This window comes from Salmo salar, chromosome 01 (assembly GCF_965601325.2).
Source record: "Salmo salar chromosome 01, fSalSal1, whole genome shotgun sequence".
Taxonomy (NCBI): Eukaryota; Metazoa; Chordata; class Actinopteri; order Salmoniformes; family Salmonidae; genus Salmo; species Salmo salar.
In genome coordinates this window covers 45388591-45404947 of record NC_138291.1, presented here as the reverse complement: position 1 = coordinate 45404947, position 16357 = coordinate 45388591, and the positions used below count along the sequence as shown (strand labels likewise).

The 16357-nt window shown below is 42.4% G+C and overlaps 1 protein-coding gene across 2 annotated transcripts; it reads right to left on the bottom strand.

Moving 5' to 3' along the window:
• Positions 1–8576: 8576 nt before the first annotated feature.
• On the bottom strand, positions 8577–16275 carry LOC106603280 (dnaJ homolog subfamily C member 5B). 2 transcript variants are annotated; one of them, XM_014196728.3, is made up of 5 exons: positions 16083–16275; positions 12216–12340; positions 11054–11267; positions 10598–10748; positions 8577–8958 (listed from the first exon to the last, which is right to left on the bottom strand). In XM_014196728.3, the coding sequence occupies exons 2-5, from the start codon at positions 12329–12331 to the stop codon at positions 8867–8869; spliced, it is 573 nt and encodes a 190-aa protein (XP_014052203.1). In that variant the 5' UTR covers positions 12332–12340; positions 16083–16275; the 3' UTR covers positions 8577–8866. The 2 variants fall into 2 exon arrangements, with proteins under 2 accessions (XP_014052203.1, XP_014052213.1); XM_014196738.3 differs by having other exon boundaries at positions 16066–16221.
• Positions 16276–16357: the final 82 nt, after the last annotated feature.

Below are 16357 nucleotides of genomic sequence, written 5' to 3'. Positions count from 1 at the left end.
CCCGCTCCACTGCAGCCTCGTTGATGTTAATGGGGGCCTGTTCGGCCCTCCTTTTCCTGTAGTCCACGATCAGCTCCTTTGTTGTCCTTGCACCACACTGCCAGATCTCTGATCTCCTCCCTATAGGCTGTCTCATCGTTGTCGTGATCAGGCCTACCACTGTTGTGTCATCAGCAAACGTAATGATGGTGTCGTGCTTGGCCACGCAGTCATGGGTGAACAGGGAGTACAGGAGGGGACTGACCACGCACCCCTGAGGGGCCCCAGTGTTGAGGATCAGCGTGGCAGATGTGTTGTTGACTACACCTACCACCTGGGGGTGGCCCATCAGGAAGTCCAGGATCCAGTTGCAGAGGGAGGTGTTTAGTCCCAGGATCCTTAGCTTAGTGATGAGCTTTGTGGGCACTATGGTGTTGAACGCTGAGCTGTCGTCAATGAACAGCATTCTCACATAGGTGTTCCTTTTGTCCTGGTGGAAAGGACAGTGTGGAGTGCGATTTAAATTGCGTCATCTGTGGATCTGTTCGGGCAGTATGTGAATTGGGGTGGGCCTAGGGTTTGGTGTTGATGTGAGACATGACCAGCCTTTCAAAGCACTTCATAGCTACTGACGTGAGTGCTACGGGGCAGTAGTCATTTAGGCAGGTTATCTTTGCCTTCTTGGGCACAGGGACTATGGTGGTCTGCTTGAAACATGTAGGTATTACAGACTCGGTCAGGGAGAGGTTGAAAATGTCAGTGAAGACACTTGCCAGTTGGTCCGCGCATGCTCCGAGTACACGTCCTGGTAATCCATCTGGCCCCGCGACCTTGTGAATGTTGACCTGTTTAAAGGTCTTGCTCACATCGGCTACGAAGAGCGTGATCACACAGTCATCCGGAACAGCTGGTGCTCTCATGCATGCTTCAGTGTTGCTTGACTCGAAGCGAGCATAGAAGGCATTTTGCTCATCTGGTAGTACTTGTAGTTGATGACTACCACATGCTCTAAACCCTCAGAGGTATTAATCACACCTATGGGGAGAGGGGCATTGTTTTTACCAAACCACGTGACCTTTGTTTTGGAGGTGTTCATAACAAGGTTAAGGGTAGAGAAAGCTTGTTGGACACTAAGAAAGCTTTGTTGTAGAGCATTTAACACAAAATCCCAGGAGTGGCCAGCTGCGTATAAGACTGTATCATCTGCATATAAATTGATGAGAGAGCTTCCTACTGCCTGAGCTATGTTGTTGATATAAATTTAGAAGAGCGTGGGGCCTAGGATCGAGCCTTGGGGTACTCCCTTGGTGACAGGCAGTGGCTGAGACAACAGATGTTCTGACTTTATACACTGCACTCTTTGAGAGAGGTAGTTAGCAAACCAGGCCAAAGACCCCTCAGAGACACCAATACTCCTTAGCCAGCCCACAAGAGTGGAATGGTCTACCGTATCAAAAGCTTTGGCCAAGTCAATAAAAATAGCAGCACAACATTGCTTAGAATCAAGGGCAATGGTGACATCATTGAGGGCCTTTAAGGTTGCAGTGACACATCCATAACCTGAGCGGAAACCAGATTGCATACTAGTGAGAATACTATAGACATCAAGAAAGCCAGTCAGTTGATTATTTACAAGTTTTTCCAACACTTTTGATAAACAGGGAAAAATAGAAATAGGCCTATAACAGTTAGGATCAGCTTGATCGCCCCCTTTAAATAAAGGACGCACCGTGGCTGCCTTCCAAGCAATGGGAACCTCCCCAGGGAGGAGAGACGGGTTAGGTCTCTCCTCTAGGCTTGGCAATGATAGGCTTGGCAATGATGGGGGCAGCAACCTTAAAAAAGAAAGGGTCTAAACCATCTGACCCAGATGTTTTTTTGGGGTCAAGTTTCAGGAGCTCCTTTAGCACCTCGGACTCAGTGACTGCCTGCAGGGATAAACTGTGTAGCGGGGCAGGGGAAAAAGAGGAAGCCGCATCTGGGATTGTTGCATTAGAAGGGGTGGGAGATGAGGAAATGTTGGATGGGCAAGGAGGCATGGCTGAGTCAAATAGGAATCCTGACTTAATGAAGTGGTGATTAAAGAGCTCAGCCATGTGCTTCTTGTCTGTAACAACTAGGGCTGGGCGATTTATAAGATCTCATATCCCGATATACGTCATTTCATATCCCGATAACGATACATGTCAGGATATATCACATTTTCTGTAAATTCAATGAATAAATAGTTTATATAAAATTACCACATGTAAAGGCCTATTCCTTATTACATTTTGAATTATACTCAACAAATAAAAGGTACTTACTCATATTTGACTATTTCTCCTTTTATTTAGAACCTTTGTGCAAATGTTCAATTAAGCATGCAACAAAATATAAAATATTAATGTATAAAATCTAAAGGTAAATAGAAAACCCTTCAAATATAGGCCTAATATATACTGCTCAAAAAAATAAAGGGAACACTTAAACAACACATCCTAGATCTGAATGAAAGAAATAATCTTATTAAATACTTTTTTCTTTACATAGTTGAATGTGCTGACAACAAAATCACACAAAAATAATCAGTGGAAATCCAATTTATCAACCCATGGAGGTCTGGATTTGGAGTCACACTCAAAATTAAAGTGGAAAACCACACTACAGGCTGATCCAACTTTGATGTAATGTCCTTAAAACAAGTCAAAATGAGGCTCCGTAGTGTGTGTGGCCTCCACGTGCCTGTATGACCTCCCTACAACGCCTGGGCATGCTCCTGATGAGGCGGCGGATGGTTTCCTGAGGGATCTCCTCCCAGACCTGGACTAAAGCATCCGCCAACTCCTGGACAGTCTGTTGGTGGATGGAGCGAGACATGATGTCCCAGATGTGCTCAATTGGACTCAGGTCTGGGGAACGAGCGGGCCAGTCCATAGCATCAATGCCTTCCTCTTGCAGGAACTGCTGACACACTCCAGCCATATGAGGTCTAGCATTGTCTTGCATTAGGAGGAACCCAGGGCCAACCGCACCAGCATATGGTCTCACAAGGGGTCTGAGGATCTCATCTCGGTACCTAATGGCAGTCAGGCTACCTCTGGCGAGCACATGGAGGGCTGTGCGGCCCCCCAAAGAAATGCCACCCCACACCATGACTGACCCACCGCCAAACGGGTCATGCTGGAGGATGCTGCAGGCAGCAGAACGTTCTCCACGGTGTCTCCAGACTCTATCACGTCTGTCACGTGCTCAGTGTGAACCTGCTTTCATCTGTGAAGAGCACAGGGCGCCAGTGGCGAATTTGCCAAACTTGGTGTTCTCTGGCAAATGCCAAACGTCCTGCACGGTGTTGGGCTGTAAGCACAACCCCCACCTGTGGACGTCGGGCCCTCATACCACCCTCATGGAGTCTGTTTCTGACCGTTTGAGCAGACACATGCACATTTGTGGCCTGCTGGAGGTCATTCTGCAGGGCTCTGGCAGTGCTTCTCCTGCTCCTCCTTGCACAAAGGCGGAGGTAGCGGTCCTGCTGCTGGGTTGTTGCCCTCCTACGGCCTCCTCCACGTCTCCTGATGTACTGGCCTGTCTCCTGGTAGCGCCTCCATGCTCTGGACACTACGCTGACAGGCACAGCAAACCTTCTTGCCATAGCTCGCATTGATGTGCCATCCTGGATGAGCTGCACTACCTGAGCCACTTGTGTGGGTTGTAGACTCCATCTCATGCTACCACTAGAGTGAAAGCACCGCCAGCAAGTGACCAAAACATCAGCCAGGAAGCATAGGAACTGAGAAGTGGTCTGTGGTCCCCACCTGCAGAACCACTCCTTTATTGGGGGTGTCTTGCTAATTGCCTATAATTTCCACCTGTTGTCTATTCCATTTGCACAACAGCATGTGAAATGTATTGTCAATCAGTGTTGCTTCCTAAGTGGACAGTTTGATTTCACAGAAGTGTGATTGACTTGGAGTTACATTGTGTTGTTTAAGTGTTCCCTTTATTTTTTTGAGCAGTGTATATATATATATGTGTGTAGGTGGTTTAAGCATGTCCCATTTTAGGTCACCTAGCAGGACAAATTCAGGCTTAGTGTAAGGGGCCAGGGGAGAGCTTAGGGCAGGTAGGGTACAGGCCAGGTATGGTGCTACAAGCTTGGCACACCTGTATTTGGGGAGTTTCTCCCATTCTTCTCTGCAGATCCTCTCAAGTTCTGTCAGGTTTAATGGGGAGCGTCGCTGCACAGCTATTTTCAGGTAGCTCCAGAGATGTTTGATCAGGTTCAAGTTTGGGCTCTGGCTGGGCCACTCAAGGTCATTCAGAGACTTGTCCCGAAGCCACTCCTGCGTTGTCTTGGCTGTGTGCTTAGGGTTGTTGTCCTGTTGGAAGGTGAACCTTCACTCCAGTCTGAGGTCCTGAGCGCTCTGGTGCAGATTTTCATCAAGTATCTCGCTGTACTTTGCTCCATTCATCTTTCCCTCTATCCTGATAAGTCTCCCAGTCCCTGCCACTGAAAAACATCCCCACAGCATGATGCTGCCAACACCATGCTTCAACGTAGGGATGGTGCCAGGTTTCCTCCAGACGTGACGCTTGGAATTCAGGTCAAAGAGTTCAATCTTGTTTTCATCAGGCCAGAGAATCTTGTTTCTCATGGTCTCAGAGTCCTTTAGGTGCCTTTTGGCAAACTCCAAGCAGGCTGTCATGTGCCTTTTACTGAGGAGTGGCTTCTATCTGGCCACTCTACCATAAATGCCTGATTGGTGTTGTGCTGCAGAGATGGCTGTCCTTCTCATGAGAGATGGCTGTCCCCTCAGGAGACTGAAAAGATTTGGCATGGGTCCTCAGATCCTCAAAAGGTTCTACAGCTGCACCATCGAGAGCATCATGACTGGTTGCATCACTGTCTGGTATGGCAACTGCTTGGCCTCCGACCACAAAGCACTACAGAGGGTGGTGCATACGGCCCAGTACATCACTGGGGCCACGCTTCCTGCCATCAAGGACCTCTATATCAGCTGGTGTCAGAGGAAGGCTCTAAAAATTGTCAGACTCCAGCCACCCTAGTCATAGACTGTTCTTTCTGCTACCGCACCGCAAGCGTTACCGGAGCACCAAGTCGAGGTCCAAAAGGCTTCTACCCCCAAGCCATAAGACTCCTGAACATCTAATCAAAGGTCTTCCCAGACCCCTCTTTTACATTGCTGCTTCTCTCTGTTTATAATCTATGCATAGTCACTTTAACTCTACCTACATGTACATATTACCTCAATTACCTCAACTAACTGGTGCCCCCGCACATTGACTCTGTACTGGTACCCTCTATATATAGCCTCTCTTGATATTTTACTGCTAATGTTGAATTATTTGTTACTTTTATTTTCAATTTTGTACTTAACATGTTAAAGCATTGTTGGTTAAGGGTTTGCAATTAAGTGTTTCAATTAAGTGTTAATTAATTAAGTGTTTCACCTGTTGTGACAATTTGTTTTGTTGATTTGATTCTGGAAGGTTATCCCATCCCCACAGAGGAACTCTGGAGCTCTGTCAGAGTGACCATCTGGTTCTTGGTCACCTCCCTGACAAGGCCCTTCTCCTCCGATTGCTCATTTTGACCGGAATGCTTTCAGAATGCACTATATGTCCATTGCGCTGCACACAATTTAAACTTAGTCTTGAATGATGCATGACAAGATATACAAGAGATAAGAGACTGTTGATATTGCAACCACACAACTCAAACGGCAATTCACCAGTTTGAAAGAAATCGCAAACATCTTTTTATGTTCAAGTCCTCAAGAACTGTTTTCTGCTAACGATAACCGGTTTGCATCTGCCAATTTATTGGCTGTCCTGTATCCAGACAATCTGTCCCCAGAGCTTCCTATGCAGTTACTCTTTCCGTAATGTGTCGAGGCCGGCAATTAAGGAGAATGAGAGCCTCAATTAATGATGTTACAGAACTGCTGTATTTGAAGCACAACTCCCTTTGGCCAGTTTCCCTGTTGTTGCTACAGCAATCAAGCTGTTTTTACCACACCTGAAACTGTCACTTCTGCAGAGAGATCGTTTTCTAAAGTAAAACTCATAAAGAACTACCTAACAAGCATCAGGCTCTCTGTGTTTTTGAACACCTGAGTAAGCTCCACTCATTACACTGGCCCCGTCGTAGCGTTGGCCACGTTTGTTCACTGACATCCACTCATACTGTACTTTCAATTCGTTTATTTTTTTGTCCCATTCTTGAAGCCCAAGAAACAAACACTTATCTTCCTAGTACATATGGAAATTAAAAAGGTTTATGAATTACTTTTGAGGTTTAATGTCATAGATATCGTGACAGGCGCATGGGCCCCCAGAGCTTGTGGGCTCCCCTCATTGCGGGGGGTCCGGTACGCCAGTGCTACATACCCCAGTAATGTAATTGAGTATGTAGTATCATCCTCAATGAGATGGTGTTTCTCAAATCCATCATCGGAACATTTCATTCTCCTCCTAAAACAGCTACTGAAAGTTTAGAAAGAATCAAACAGGCTAAAAAGTGCCTGCTTAAACTAAAAGGAAACACCACTGTCCTTATGGCATTGCTACCTCTTAAGTTTACAAGACAAATCTCCAAATGAACTCTGCCAGTCACTTAACATTGGTCTGGTTCATGCCGGCGTCTGTTGAAAACCTGCCACCTGTACATCAGGTGTGGTTTTCTACAAGGATCTTTACATATGTTCAAATACTGTAGAAGTATGGAATTTTCCTGAAAAATAAGTTTATGTAGAACTTCTGTGAGAAATAAATGAGCAGAATAGGCAGAGAATTTTTTACATGACCCCCAATTTATTCAATATACATTTATATAAATATTTTACAGTGTCAATAGTATATAAAGTAGAATCAAAACAAAAAGGAAACATTTTTATTAAAGGAGTGTGTAGTAACACATTAAATGTTAGTAACACATTAATTAAAAAATAAAGCCTTTGAAGAATCCTGCATATTAGGTTGGGAAAATTTATGAGCAATGGATTATATATCATAACACCAGCATTTGATACAAAGCCACCACAATTAAATCCTCAGGGAGATAAATTAAAGTCAATGGACAAATAATCACAGCAATGTTTTAACTGCATTATATATATTTTTTCTTCAGTTTTCACTGAATGTGATACTGCTGAACTACAAAAGAAACCCACTTTAAAATCTGAGAATTGCTGGTATGTGAGACAATGGCTTTCAACAAATGGCATTATTTGGTGTCCAAGTGTTTAAAAAGTTGAGCAGGTGTGCTCAGGAAATGCTCCATATAAAACTATAATGTACACTATACTGCACAGAAACAGAATTTGACACTGAATCCAGATCACACAAGAGGACAGACATCATCAGAAGAAATGGGAAGTCATATGGGTCAGGAAGACATTTTTAAATTACAAGAACTCCAATATTATTCCATGTAGAGAGAGGGAGGTATAAGAGAGGCATATGAGAACATGAAAAAAGTAAGCACATGTATGGAATCATAAGCTTTGGAAAATTTAAAATAAAGCTTGACAGTACAAAAATATTGCCTAAAACAAACATATAAACACATTTAAACGTTTGGCGTCTCTTCACATTGGTTCATAGGTTAAAGCTGCAACTATTGGCTCCCACACAACAGGTAGTGGCAGTCCACAGCAGCCCTTATTATAACTAGATCATTATGCTTAGAAGGGTCGTTCCACAAAATGAGTCCCTTTTGCATTCCTTTAATATTTAAAGTAGAAATTGTGCACCAATATTTACAAAAAAAAGTGCCATTTAATGTAGACCACAACTTTCAATACAGCTGATTATTCATATTAATAAAGACTTCCTAAAGTGCAAAGATTCAGGATTTTGGCATGTCTCTTTGTGCACCCTCTGTGACTTCTAGGAAGATTTTAACCCATTTAACCTCAATGGGAAAATGTGTTTTTTATTAAGTTGAACATGTGCTCTTTATGACAGAATTATGTGAAAGTTTTTACCAAGTTACCCTACCCAAAATTGACACATTTTGTTGAACGACCCACAAGGCGTTTAAAGTGCACATTAATTTACAACTTCAGACTCAGGCTGCGCTTTCCCTTCCCTTCTTTCACAAATAGCTTCCTATTCCCTATATAGTGCACTACTTTGGACCAGAGACCTATGGGTCCTGGTCAAAAGTAGTGCACTACATAGCTCTGGTCAAAAGTAGTGCATTACACATAGGGAATATGGTGTCATTTGGGAGGTATATCAGTTTCTATTCAAACACCCTCCCTACACTCTCCATTGAGCATGCATAGAAGCCATTACTCTGCACATATTGTTCTGTACTATTAAAAAATGTTACATTTTTCAATCTACAAAGAAAGATCCCCTCAGCATTAAGGTCAACTTGGCATTTGGCACAATCATAAGAATGTACGATTCTTGTAAACACAGACCCCAATTTATAATTAAAATGAGCCACTTTCAGACCCTTATATTGAGACATAAAAATATATCCAAATATAAGGCTTTGGCCACATATAGTACGGTGGGTCGACTGCATGATTTAAGCACCAGCCACTGATTAAAAAAACAAACCACAGAAACTGATCACAGTAATGTCACATTCCCTGGTTTTCCAGAAATCCTGGATGGATTCCAGATTTCCTGCTTATTCCCTCCTTATTTCGGGAAAACCTGTGAATTTTGGGAAAGTTACCAGAATTTTGCAACCCTAGTTGGGAGTAACCAGATTGGGCAGACTAGCCAGGTCCCATATCAGTTTGTGCTGTCTTGCCAAGTCCTAATGACCATACGAGTAGGCAAGACAGCACAAACAGATTCTGGGACCAAACTATGGGAAGACGTCTCGCTGACAGGTTCTTACTGGTCCACTGTGGTGAGTATAGGGTCAGAGTGGTTTGGCTGCAGATTGGTCGTGGTCGAACTCGGTCTTCTCATTAGCAGCAGCATGAGGCTGGATCACAATGGGTTCGTGTTCCCCTGCAGGGAGAACAGAGATGTACTGTTAATTCACTGAGCGCTTATCTTCGAGTCCAAGCCAGGACACAAGCAGGCAGAAATTACCTATTAGAAAAATATACTTTTATTAGTCCATATGAAATTAAAAATATTACTCTGCTTTTTTGAACCAACCCTTCCTATTAGCAATGATAATAAACATTTTCAAAACATGTTTTGTAAACATAGGCTGCATTCTTTTTCTACTAATTGGTCTTTTGACCAATCAGATCAGCTTTTTTGCCAAAAATTGGGCTGCCTGTGTAAACAGCCATTGATTAACAGAACAAAATGAAAGCATGGCCTTAATCATGTCAACAACACAAAGAACGCGTGGTTGGCAATGGGGGAAAGTATTGGAATTGGAATTAGTTCAGCTAGTGGTGTGAAGAGACACGACAAGCTTTTTAGATAGAGCTGTAGCATGAAAGACTAAAGAAAGTTCCCAACAACAAAAGTAATCACTAGCTTAGTTAGAGTTAGTGAGCACATTCGGAGCTCAATTTCCAATTGCCAAAAGCATATGGGTTAATAAGCTGCTAGCCCACAATAGCATTAATCAATGGGCGTAAGCAGTAAGCATGATATACAGTATACAAAATGCACAAAGAGTGTTAAAGCCGACCCAGTTTGGAGTTTCAACTGAGTTGCCAGAGATTGCCCTAGGGCCTGGCTGAGCCATTATTATTATAGTCTCACCACCGGCTGTGAAATTAAAAAACATTTTCAGACTCCTTCTACTTCATCCCTTTAAGCATGTGCACGTGATGTCCTGGTTGCTCTAAACAAAGAGGCTGATTCTAAAACTAGCTTCTAAAGATTTACCACATTGACCCACACAGACATCATACTTATGGAGTGGCTGCAGATCTGACTTTTCTGAACCCCTCTTCCCAATTTGTATTTATTTATTTTACTTAACTAGGCAAGTCAGTTAAGAACAAATTCTTATTTACAATGACGGCCTAGGAACAGTGGGTTAACTGCCTTGTTCAGGGGCAGAACGACAGATTTTGACTTTTGCAGCTCGGGGATTCGATCCAACAACCTTTCGGTTACTGGCCCAACGCTCTAACCACTACGCCCCAAAATGGCTAAAGGCCTCAAAGGTTTTGCGCATATGCAGGATTCTCTACTTTACGCACTACTTGTAGACAACAGGCTACTGGTGGCAAATGGTGCTTGTTTAATACAGTTGCAAAAAAGACATGTCTGCAAAATCACATTATGACAGTATTCTACATAACAAAACCAAATATAATAGCATAGTGTAACATTACTGTAAGACAAAAAACACCACCTAATTTCTTATGAGATTTTAGGATGGTTGTGCGATTGGTTGCATTTTTCTCATGTGGCCAAAACTCAACAGCATGCCCCAGTAGCAAAATATGTGCTTTAATCACAGGTAGGTTATGCTACAGTTTACTCTAAAATTCATTCACTGTACATCGTTCAAAACAACACTGTATAACTAAAGATCTAAAAGGATATCCCCATAAAACTGACTGAGATCAAATGGTTGGTTTATCTAGTACTCCCTCATGCGCCTCCCCCCAGGCCTTGCCGCCACCCCCCCCCCCCCACCCACCCCACCCCCCCAGGCCTTGCCCCCACTCACCCCTGTCCTGCTCAGCTCTGATCTGAGCCTCCAGGTCGTCTGGGTCTACGTATCCGTGCTCCTCCTGCAGTGGCTTGCACCTGCCACAGCAGAAAAAGCAGCAGCAACAGCAGCAGCAGAGGGTGAAGATCCCACAGCACACCATCAGGGTCTGGGAAATAAAGAAGGAATTTGTTTCACACAGGTCATAATTGACATAAGTTGTCATGCATACACTTGTAAGTGTTAGAAAACTATAATAACCCGATTTTTGATTTCTGTGAACCCTAATGACCTTAATGATTAACATGCAGTACAATTTAGCAACGCCTAGGTCGTGAGTTAATTTCTAACGGGATCACATACACTTAGTAAAAATGTTCAGTATTCACTCACTGTACAATAAGTAACTTTTGGGTATAAGCGTCAGCAAAGTGTATACATATGAAAATGTGTAAGCCCTAAAAGACTTCTCACCTTAAACCAGCACTTGTGAATGAGGAAGTAATATTTAACGCTCTCGTCTCCAAACTGCTCGGCCACATAGAGGCCCATGGAGCCGTACTCATCGTAGACCTTCCTCTTGGTCTCATCGTTGAGGATGGAGTTGGCATTGTTGATCTCTTTAAACTTCTCAGCTGCCTCTGGATTGTCTGGGTTCTTGTCAGGATGATGCCTCAGTGCTAGTTTCCTGGGAGGAGGAGGACTTTTATTTATATTGTCACAGGGAAACTTAAAGTCATGTTCTGCTTTTATTCCCATGAGTAAGTCATGGGAAAGTTTGAGTTTAGAAATATAATAGGAGAATCATTTGACCTCATTTGCAAAAACCACAGAGCAGGTAATCAGGTTACCAGTATGCAAATATGTCTTTTGTTTTCTATCTACTAGAAACCAAAAAGAGTAAGGACAGCCTATGTTATATTTTCTGTTAATGGTGCTTTCATTAAGAAAACAGACGTGTTTTTAACTGTTCTGTAGTCTTTCTCAAAGCATTTGTCTGTGGTTGAGAGTTTTATAACCAGGGGTGAAAGTAAGGCGGTATGGTCCGGCAAAATAAATAGTGGGTGTATGCCGTACCAGTAAAACTTCACAATAATTAAATCGAAATGTCAAGAAAACTGTAGGCTATTACACCACTATCATTACCGTATGTCAGAGGCATGACAAATGAGCTATTGACAACAGGTGGTATAGCCTACACTCTAAAATGTGACAAGAACACTGACATTTTGCCATGGCAGAGATGAGTGGGCGACACAGAGACGCGGGTGCGGACAGCAGTGGACGCATACATTTTGGCCTAATGACAATCGCCTCTTTCCATTCACCACTGTTTGGAGGCTGGAAATATGTTGCGAGTGGATGAACATACGCGGGGTAGCCTAGTAAAGGAGCCCTTTGTAGTGATCGTTTGACAATCAGATAAAAAGCATCATGACTGGTTGTGTTTATGCCACAATAAAAGGTAATACATTTTAAAAGTTAAATGACAAATCTTTACGACAAGGCCCACAGAGATCCTATTGAATTAACAGGGATTATATATGTAGTTCTATGATTAGGCCCATAAAATGTTTTGGTGCACATATAGGAGGTCCCGTACCAAGAAGAAATGTGATCTTTCACCCGTTTATACCTGTATGCCTTCTTTATTTCTTCTGCGGATGCCCCCTTCTCCAGTCCTAGTATATTGTATAGACTGTCACCTGCGGTGGACATCTTACGTTGAGGCCTTTCGTTTGGTTCCGCCATGTTTTAGATCTGCAACAATGATAAATACAACAGCTATGACTGGTATGCCATGAGGATATAGTGAAAGATCATTGGCTTTGCTTGTGTTTTAGCTCATGACACAAGGATGAAAAAATGTGCCACATTATGTTTCTGTCTGCCACCAGGCTGCATTCGACCCCATCAATTACGCATTAACTCCACCCGGCACCAGTGTGTGTTAGAGATGTTGACGATAAGCATGGCCTGACTCATCTCTCTTTAACTTCCAACATACTGGACACAGAGACATAAAAATGGTCTCCACTAGTTCATCTGACGTTGGGGAAGTAGATAAAAGGCCTCGTTGCCAAAATCCCGAAGTATTCCCTTAAATAAACACCATCACAAAGATCATTCATTATTACTTTGTTAAGGGCAGGTCTTTGGGAATTCATTTATGAATTTAACAAAAATGCATTTCAAAGGAACAGAATGGCATATTTTCAGTTTAAATACACAACTGTGCTTTGAGTGTTGCAAGTAATGGCAGTAATTCAGCCACCAAAAATATATATTTTGAAATAGAGCTCAAGGGTTCATTTTTAAGAGTTGTTTGGCAAGGATAAGCAATGTCATGGAAAGAACAGGTGTTCTTAATGTTTTGTAATCTCAGTGTATGTGTGAAATTAGTTTCAATGTAGTTTTGGTGTAGCCAGGGATTTTGGGCCCCATGAAAAGATATCACATTGGGCCCCACCACCACAGGCCACACCAACCCGGCGCAATTGCTGTAACCACACATCTCCAGAACCCAATCGACCCATTCAAAGCTTTAAATAACTCTACCTTTGCAGGCTTTCAACTCTCTTGTAGTCCAATATTTATTGTACGATATTTACTGACAGTGAGCTGTGAAAATATAACACTGTGCATGCAACATTCTGCATAAAGTGGAATTCACTATTTGATGCAAGACTGATACCCTCTATAAGAAATGCGCTAAAGGACATATTTTACAGTCTAAATGGTAAAATTCTTGAATGGAAAATTCTCTTAAAATTAATAACTTAAAATAAATATAACTTAAATATACATTAACCTCTTCAATTAAAACAAATTAACATTATCATCTATAAATGACATAACAAACAAAATAATAAAATCAGCAGCAGATGTTTGAACTAAGTATACAAACCAACTAGAAAATAAGCAGCTGGAAAAATGGAAATGGAAAACAAAATGGAAATGAAAAGGCCTGATGGTGGTGCTAGAAGAAAGGTCAAGTGGTCACCAAATCAATAGGTTTCTTCCACTTGGGGTCTTGATTGTGCATAACTAATTTTATGGCAAACCAGCCATTACTTTGAGATATATCTTGTTCTCAGTCTGTTCTCAGTCTTGTTCTCAGCCTGTGGGCATCATGTGTGTAGTGATCCAATATCCATAGCCATGTCATTTAACAGTTATCACTGGCCTTTGCTCAGCCTTATTCACCAAGAGCCCAACCTTCTAGCTAGCAAAGTCACTGATCAAGTCTTTGAAGTCCAGCTTTCTAGCTAACTGACTTTCAATGGACAGCATGGCAAGACTGCAAAGCCTGTCCTGGGACCTCAAATAGTTGATCAGTTTTAGCTTACTGAAAGCTCTATCGCCACCAGCAACAGTCACAGGCAGTGTGCAAAATATACTTAAAGAAATGCACATTTCTCCAAAAATGTTTTACAGCTGCATCTTACAAATTGTATTCAGGTGACCAAGAGGGGACAAGTTAGGGGGGGAAAGTGGCAGCATTTACAGTGTTCAGGTGTTTTACTTCATTTTGAAACTCAGGTGTAAGATCTCTGGAATACTTCATGATCAGTGGTTGGTACACAGAAGGGAGTTTATCCTCACTAATCTGCCCAACTTTCAGAACAGCACAAAATTATTCTACAATTTTTTGCAGTGGTGTGGAACCTAGCGTCCAAGTCATTTATGATGTTGTCCATAGCAGTAAAAAAAACAAAAAAAACACTGTGTTCCCAAAACATCGTTGCTGCACTGTCTCCTCTTGAGAGATCTCATCATGGAATATCTTCCTTTTCCTCTGGCGGCGGTGTTCCTTTCTAAATTGAGGTGCAACCACCATTTGCATAGCAATCAGTGTTGCCTCAGACAGGAGAGAATCCCATCCACCCCCCTGTGCTCACACGTTCTAAACAATGGCGAACCAGTTTCCAACACCTGCGTCCGCCGAACTTTGTGCAACAGGTAATTCATATGTTTACCTAAGTAGTTAGAAGGGTCAGAGCCAGTGACACAATCAAATCATTGATTCATTGAACCGTCACTCCAAAACTAGCGGACTCATTGTCCCTCTAAACCCCGCCTTTCACGGAAAAAGAATGGCAAAACTCGCAACCGAAAAGACCGGCAGTGAAAGCAAAGATACGAGTAGCGTGACCAAAAGGTAGTACATGCGGGCAAGAGCCTAGGCAAAATGTATTCAATAGGATTGGTTGCTGGGAAAGTTTAACCGAAAACGATTTTTGCATTTGTTTTCAAATATATATATTTTTTAATCATTTGACATTTAAAATGATTTGCTTACAAGTTTGGGGGTTTTGCTTTTGATGTCTTTTGTTTACAATTCTATACATTTTGCTTTCAGTTGTTTGGTTTTTGATTTCAACATCCATTATTTCACCCATCCACGAAAATATGTTTACATTCTCAACTTTATTTTTCATGTTAACGATTTATTTTATTTTGAATTCAATACATATGGCGTGAAATTGACCCCCATTAGCCTGACGGTCAGGGGGGGAAAAAATGACATGTCCTTTTAAACTGCTTATAGCATATATTATGTTTGTGATATTAAGATTCTAACAAAGATAGTGTGTTAGACTTATTTAGGAAAAGTCAAGGGCAGGGAGGACATAACTTTAAAAATGGCAGAGTACTTAAAGTCAATTTCGTTTTGAGTCAATATGATGCTCTCAGCTCTCCTAGTGTTAAATGATTACATTTGTGGCTGCCTAGCCTACCATCTCCTGGTCGCTGAGCCTTTCCTACCATCTCCTGGTCGCTGAGCCTTGCCTAGCCTACCATCTCCTGGTCGCTGAGCCTTGCCTAGCCTACTATTTCCTGGTTGAGCCAGTAAGAGATTGCCAAGCCTATTGTGATTATTACTGTTACGTCGGGGTACTATGTTCTATTCTCATTAATTATAGGCCTATGGCCGATTATGTGTAGGTCTATGTGAGTCTCATGTTTTGTAAGAGTAATGGATTTACGTAGGCCTACAAGACTATTGGTCTGTAATGCGAAATCACATTTTAGATGGTTTGTTGGGTGCGATCGATTACAGTAGAGTATAGCGTGGGCTATGCTTTTATGATTATTTGAGTGCCCACATTTTGGCGCACCTATGTTTTTGCTGGCCCTGACATTAACGAATTTCTGCCTACACCACTGCTTTTGACATTATAATGCTTGTAGAGCAGTCTGATGGGAGTTTGAATAGGAGCTTCCTGGGCGTTAGCGAACAAACACTTGATAGTCATCGTCGACGTCTCTAACGCACTCAGTACTGACCTACAGCATAGCCATTCACACATGCTCGTTGAATGAACCTCTGTAGTCGATTAATTTGAGACAATGAAAATAAAATAATCGATCCGCCATTAAAGACTGATCCCGAAACAGATTGTGGGAAAGTTACGCTTTCAGTTGGTTAGATAAACTATGCATGAGGAAGTCAAGTGCATAAAACACAAATAATCACACACCGCCACATTCTACCCACTTTGTTTCGACGGGGGTCGATAGTCTCCTGGTGTCCGTGGCACGATTATTATTGACGCATTTGCCAATCAAAAAAAATTAACAAGTGTAGACTCACAGAAACAAAATCTCCCAAAACAAAACTTGCCGGTGACTTCAGGAAGTAGAACATGTCATTATAGCCTGCCAATTCCGGTTTGGACTCACCCGGTTCGCTTGTGGCGGGTTTGCGCATAAAATCACACACGCGCTCTAGTTGTACTGGAATGTAATTGCGGCCATATGCATAGAATCTTT

What these genes read in the sequence shown, in the direction of transcription:
- LOC106603280 (XM_014196728.3), bottom strand. Translation starts at nt 12,331, where the DNA reads ATGGCGGAACCAAACGAAAGGCCTCAACGTAAGATGTCCACCGCAGGT. An exon ending in GAAATAAAGAAGGCATACAG is followed by an intron (nt 11,268 to 12,215) that starts GTATAAACGGGT and finishes TCCTCCTCCCAG; the next exon opens with GAAACTAGCACTGAGGCATC. An exon ending in CAGAGCTGAGCAGGACAGGG is followed by an intron (nt 8,959 to 10,597) that starts GTGAGTGGGGGC and finishes TTCTCCCTGCAG; the next exon opens with GGGAACACGAACCCATTGTG.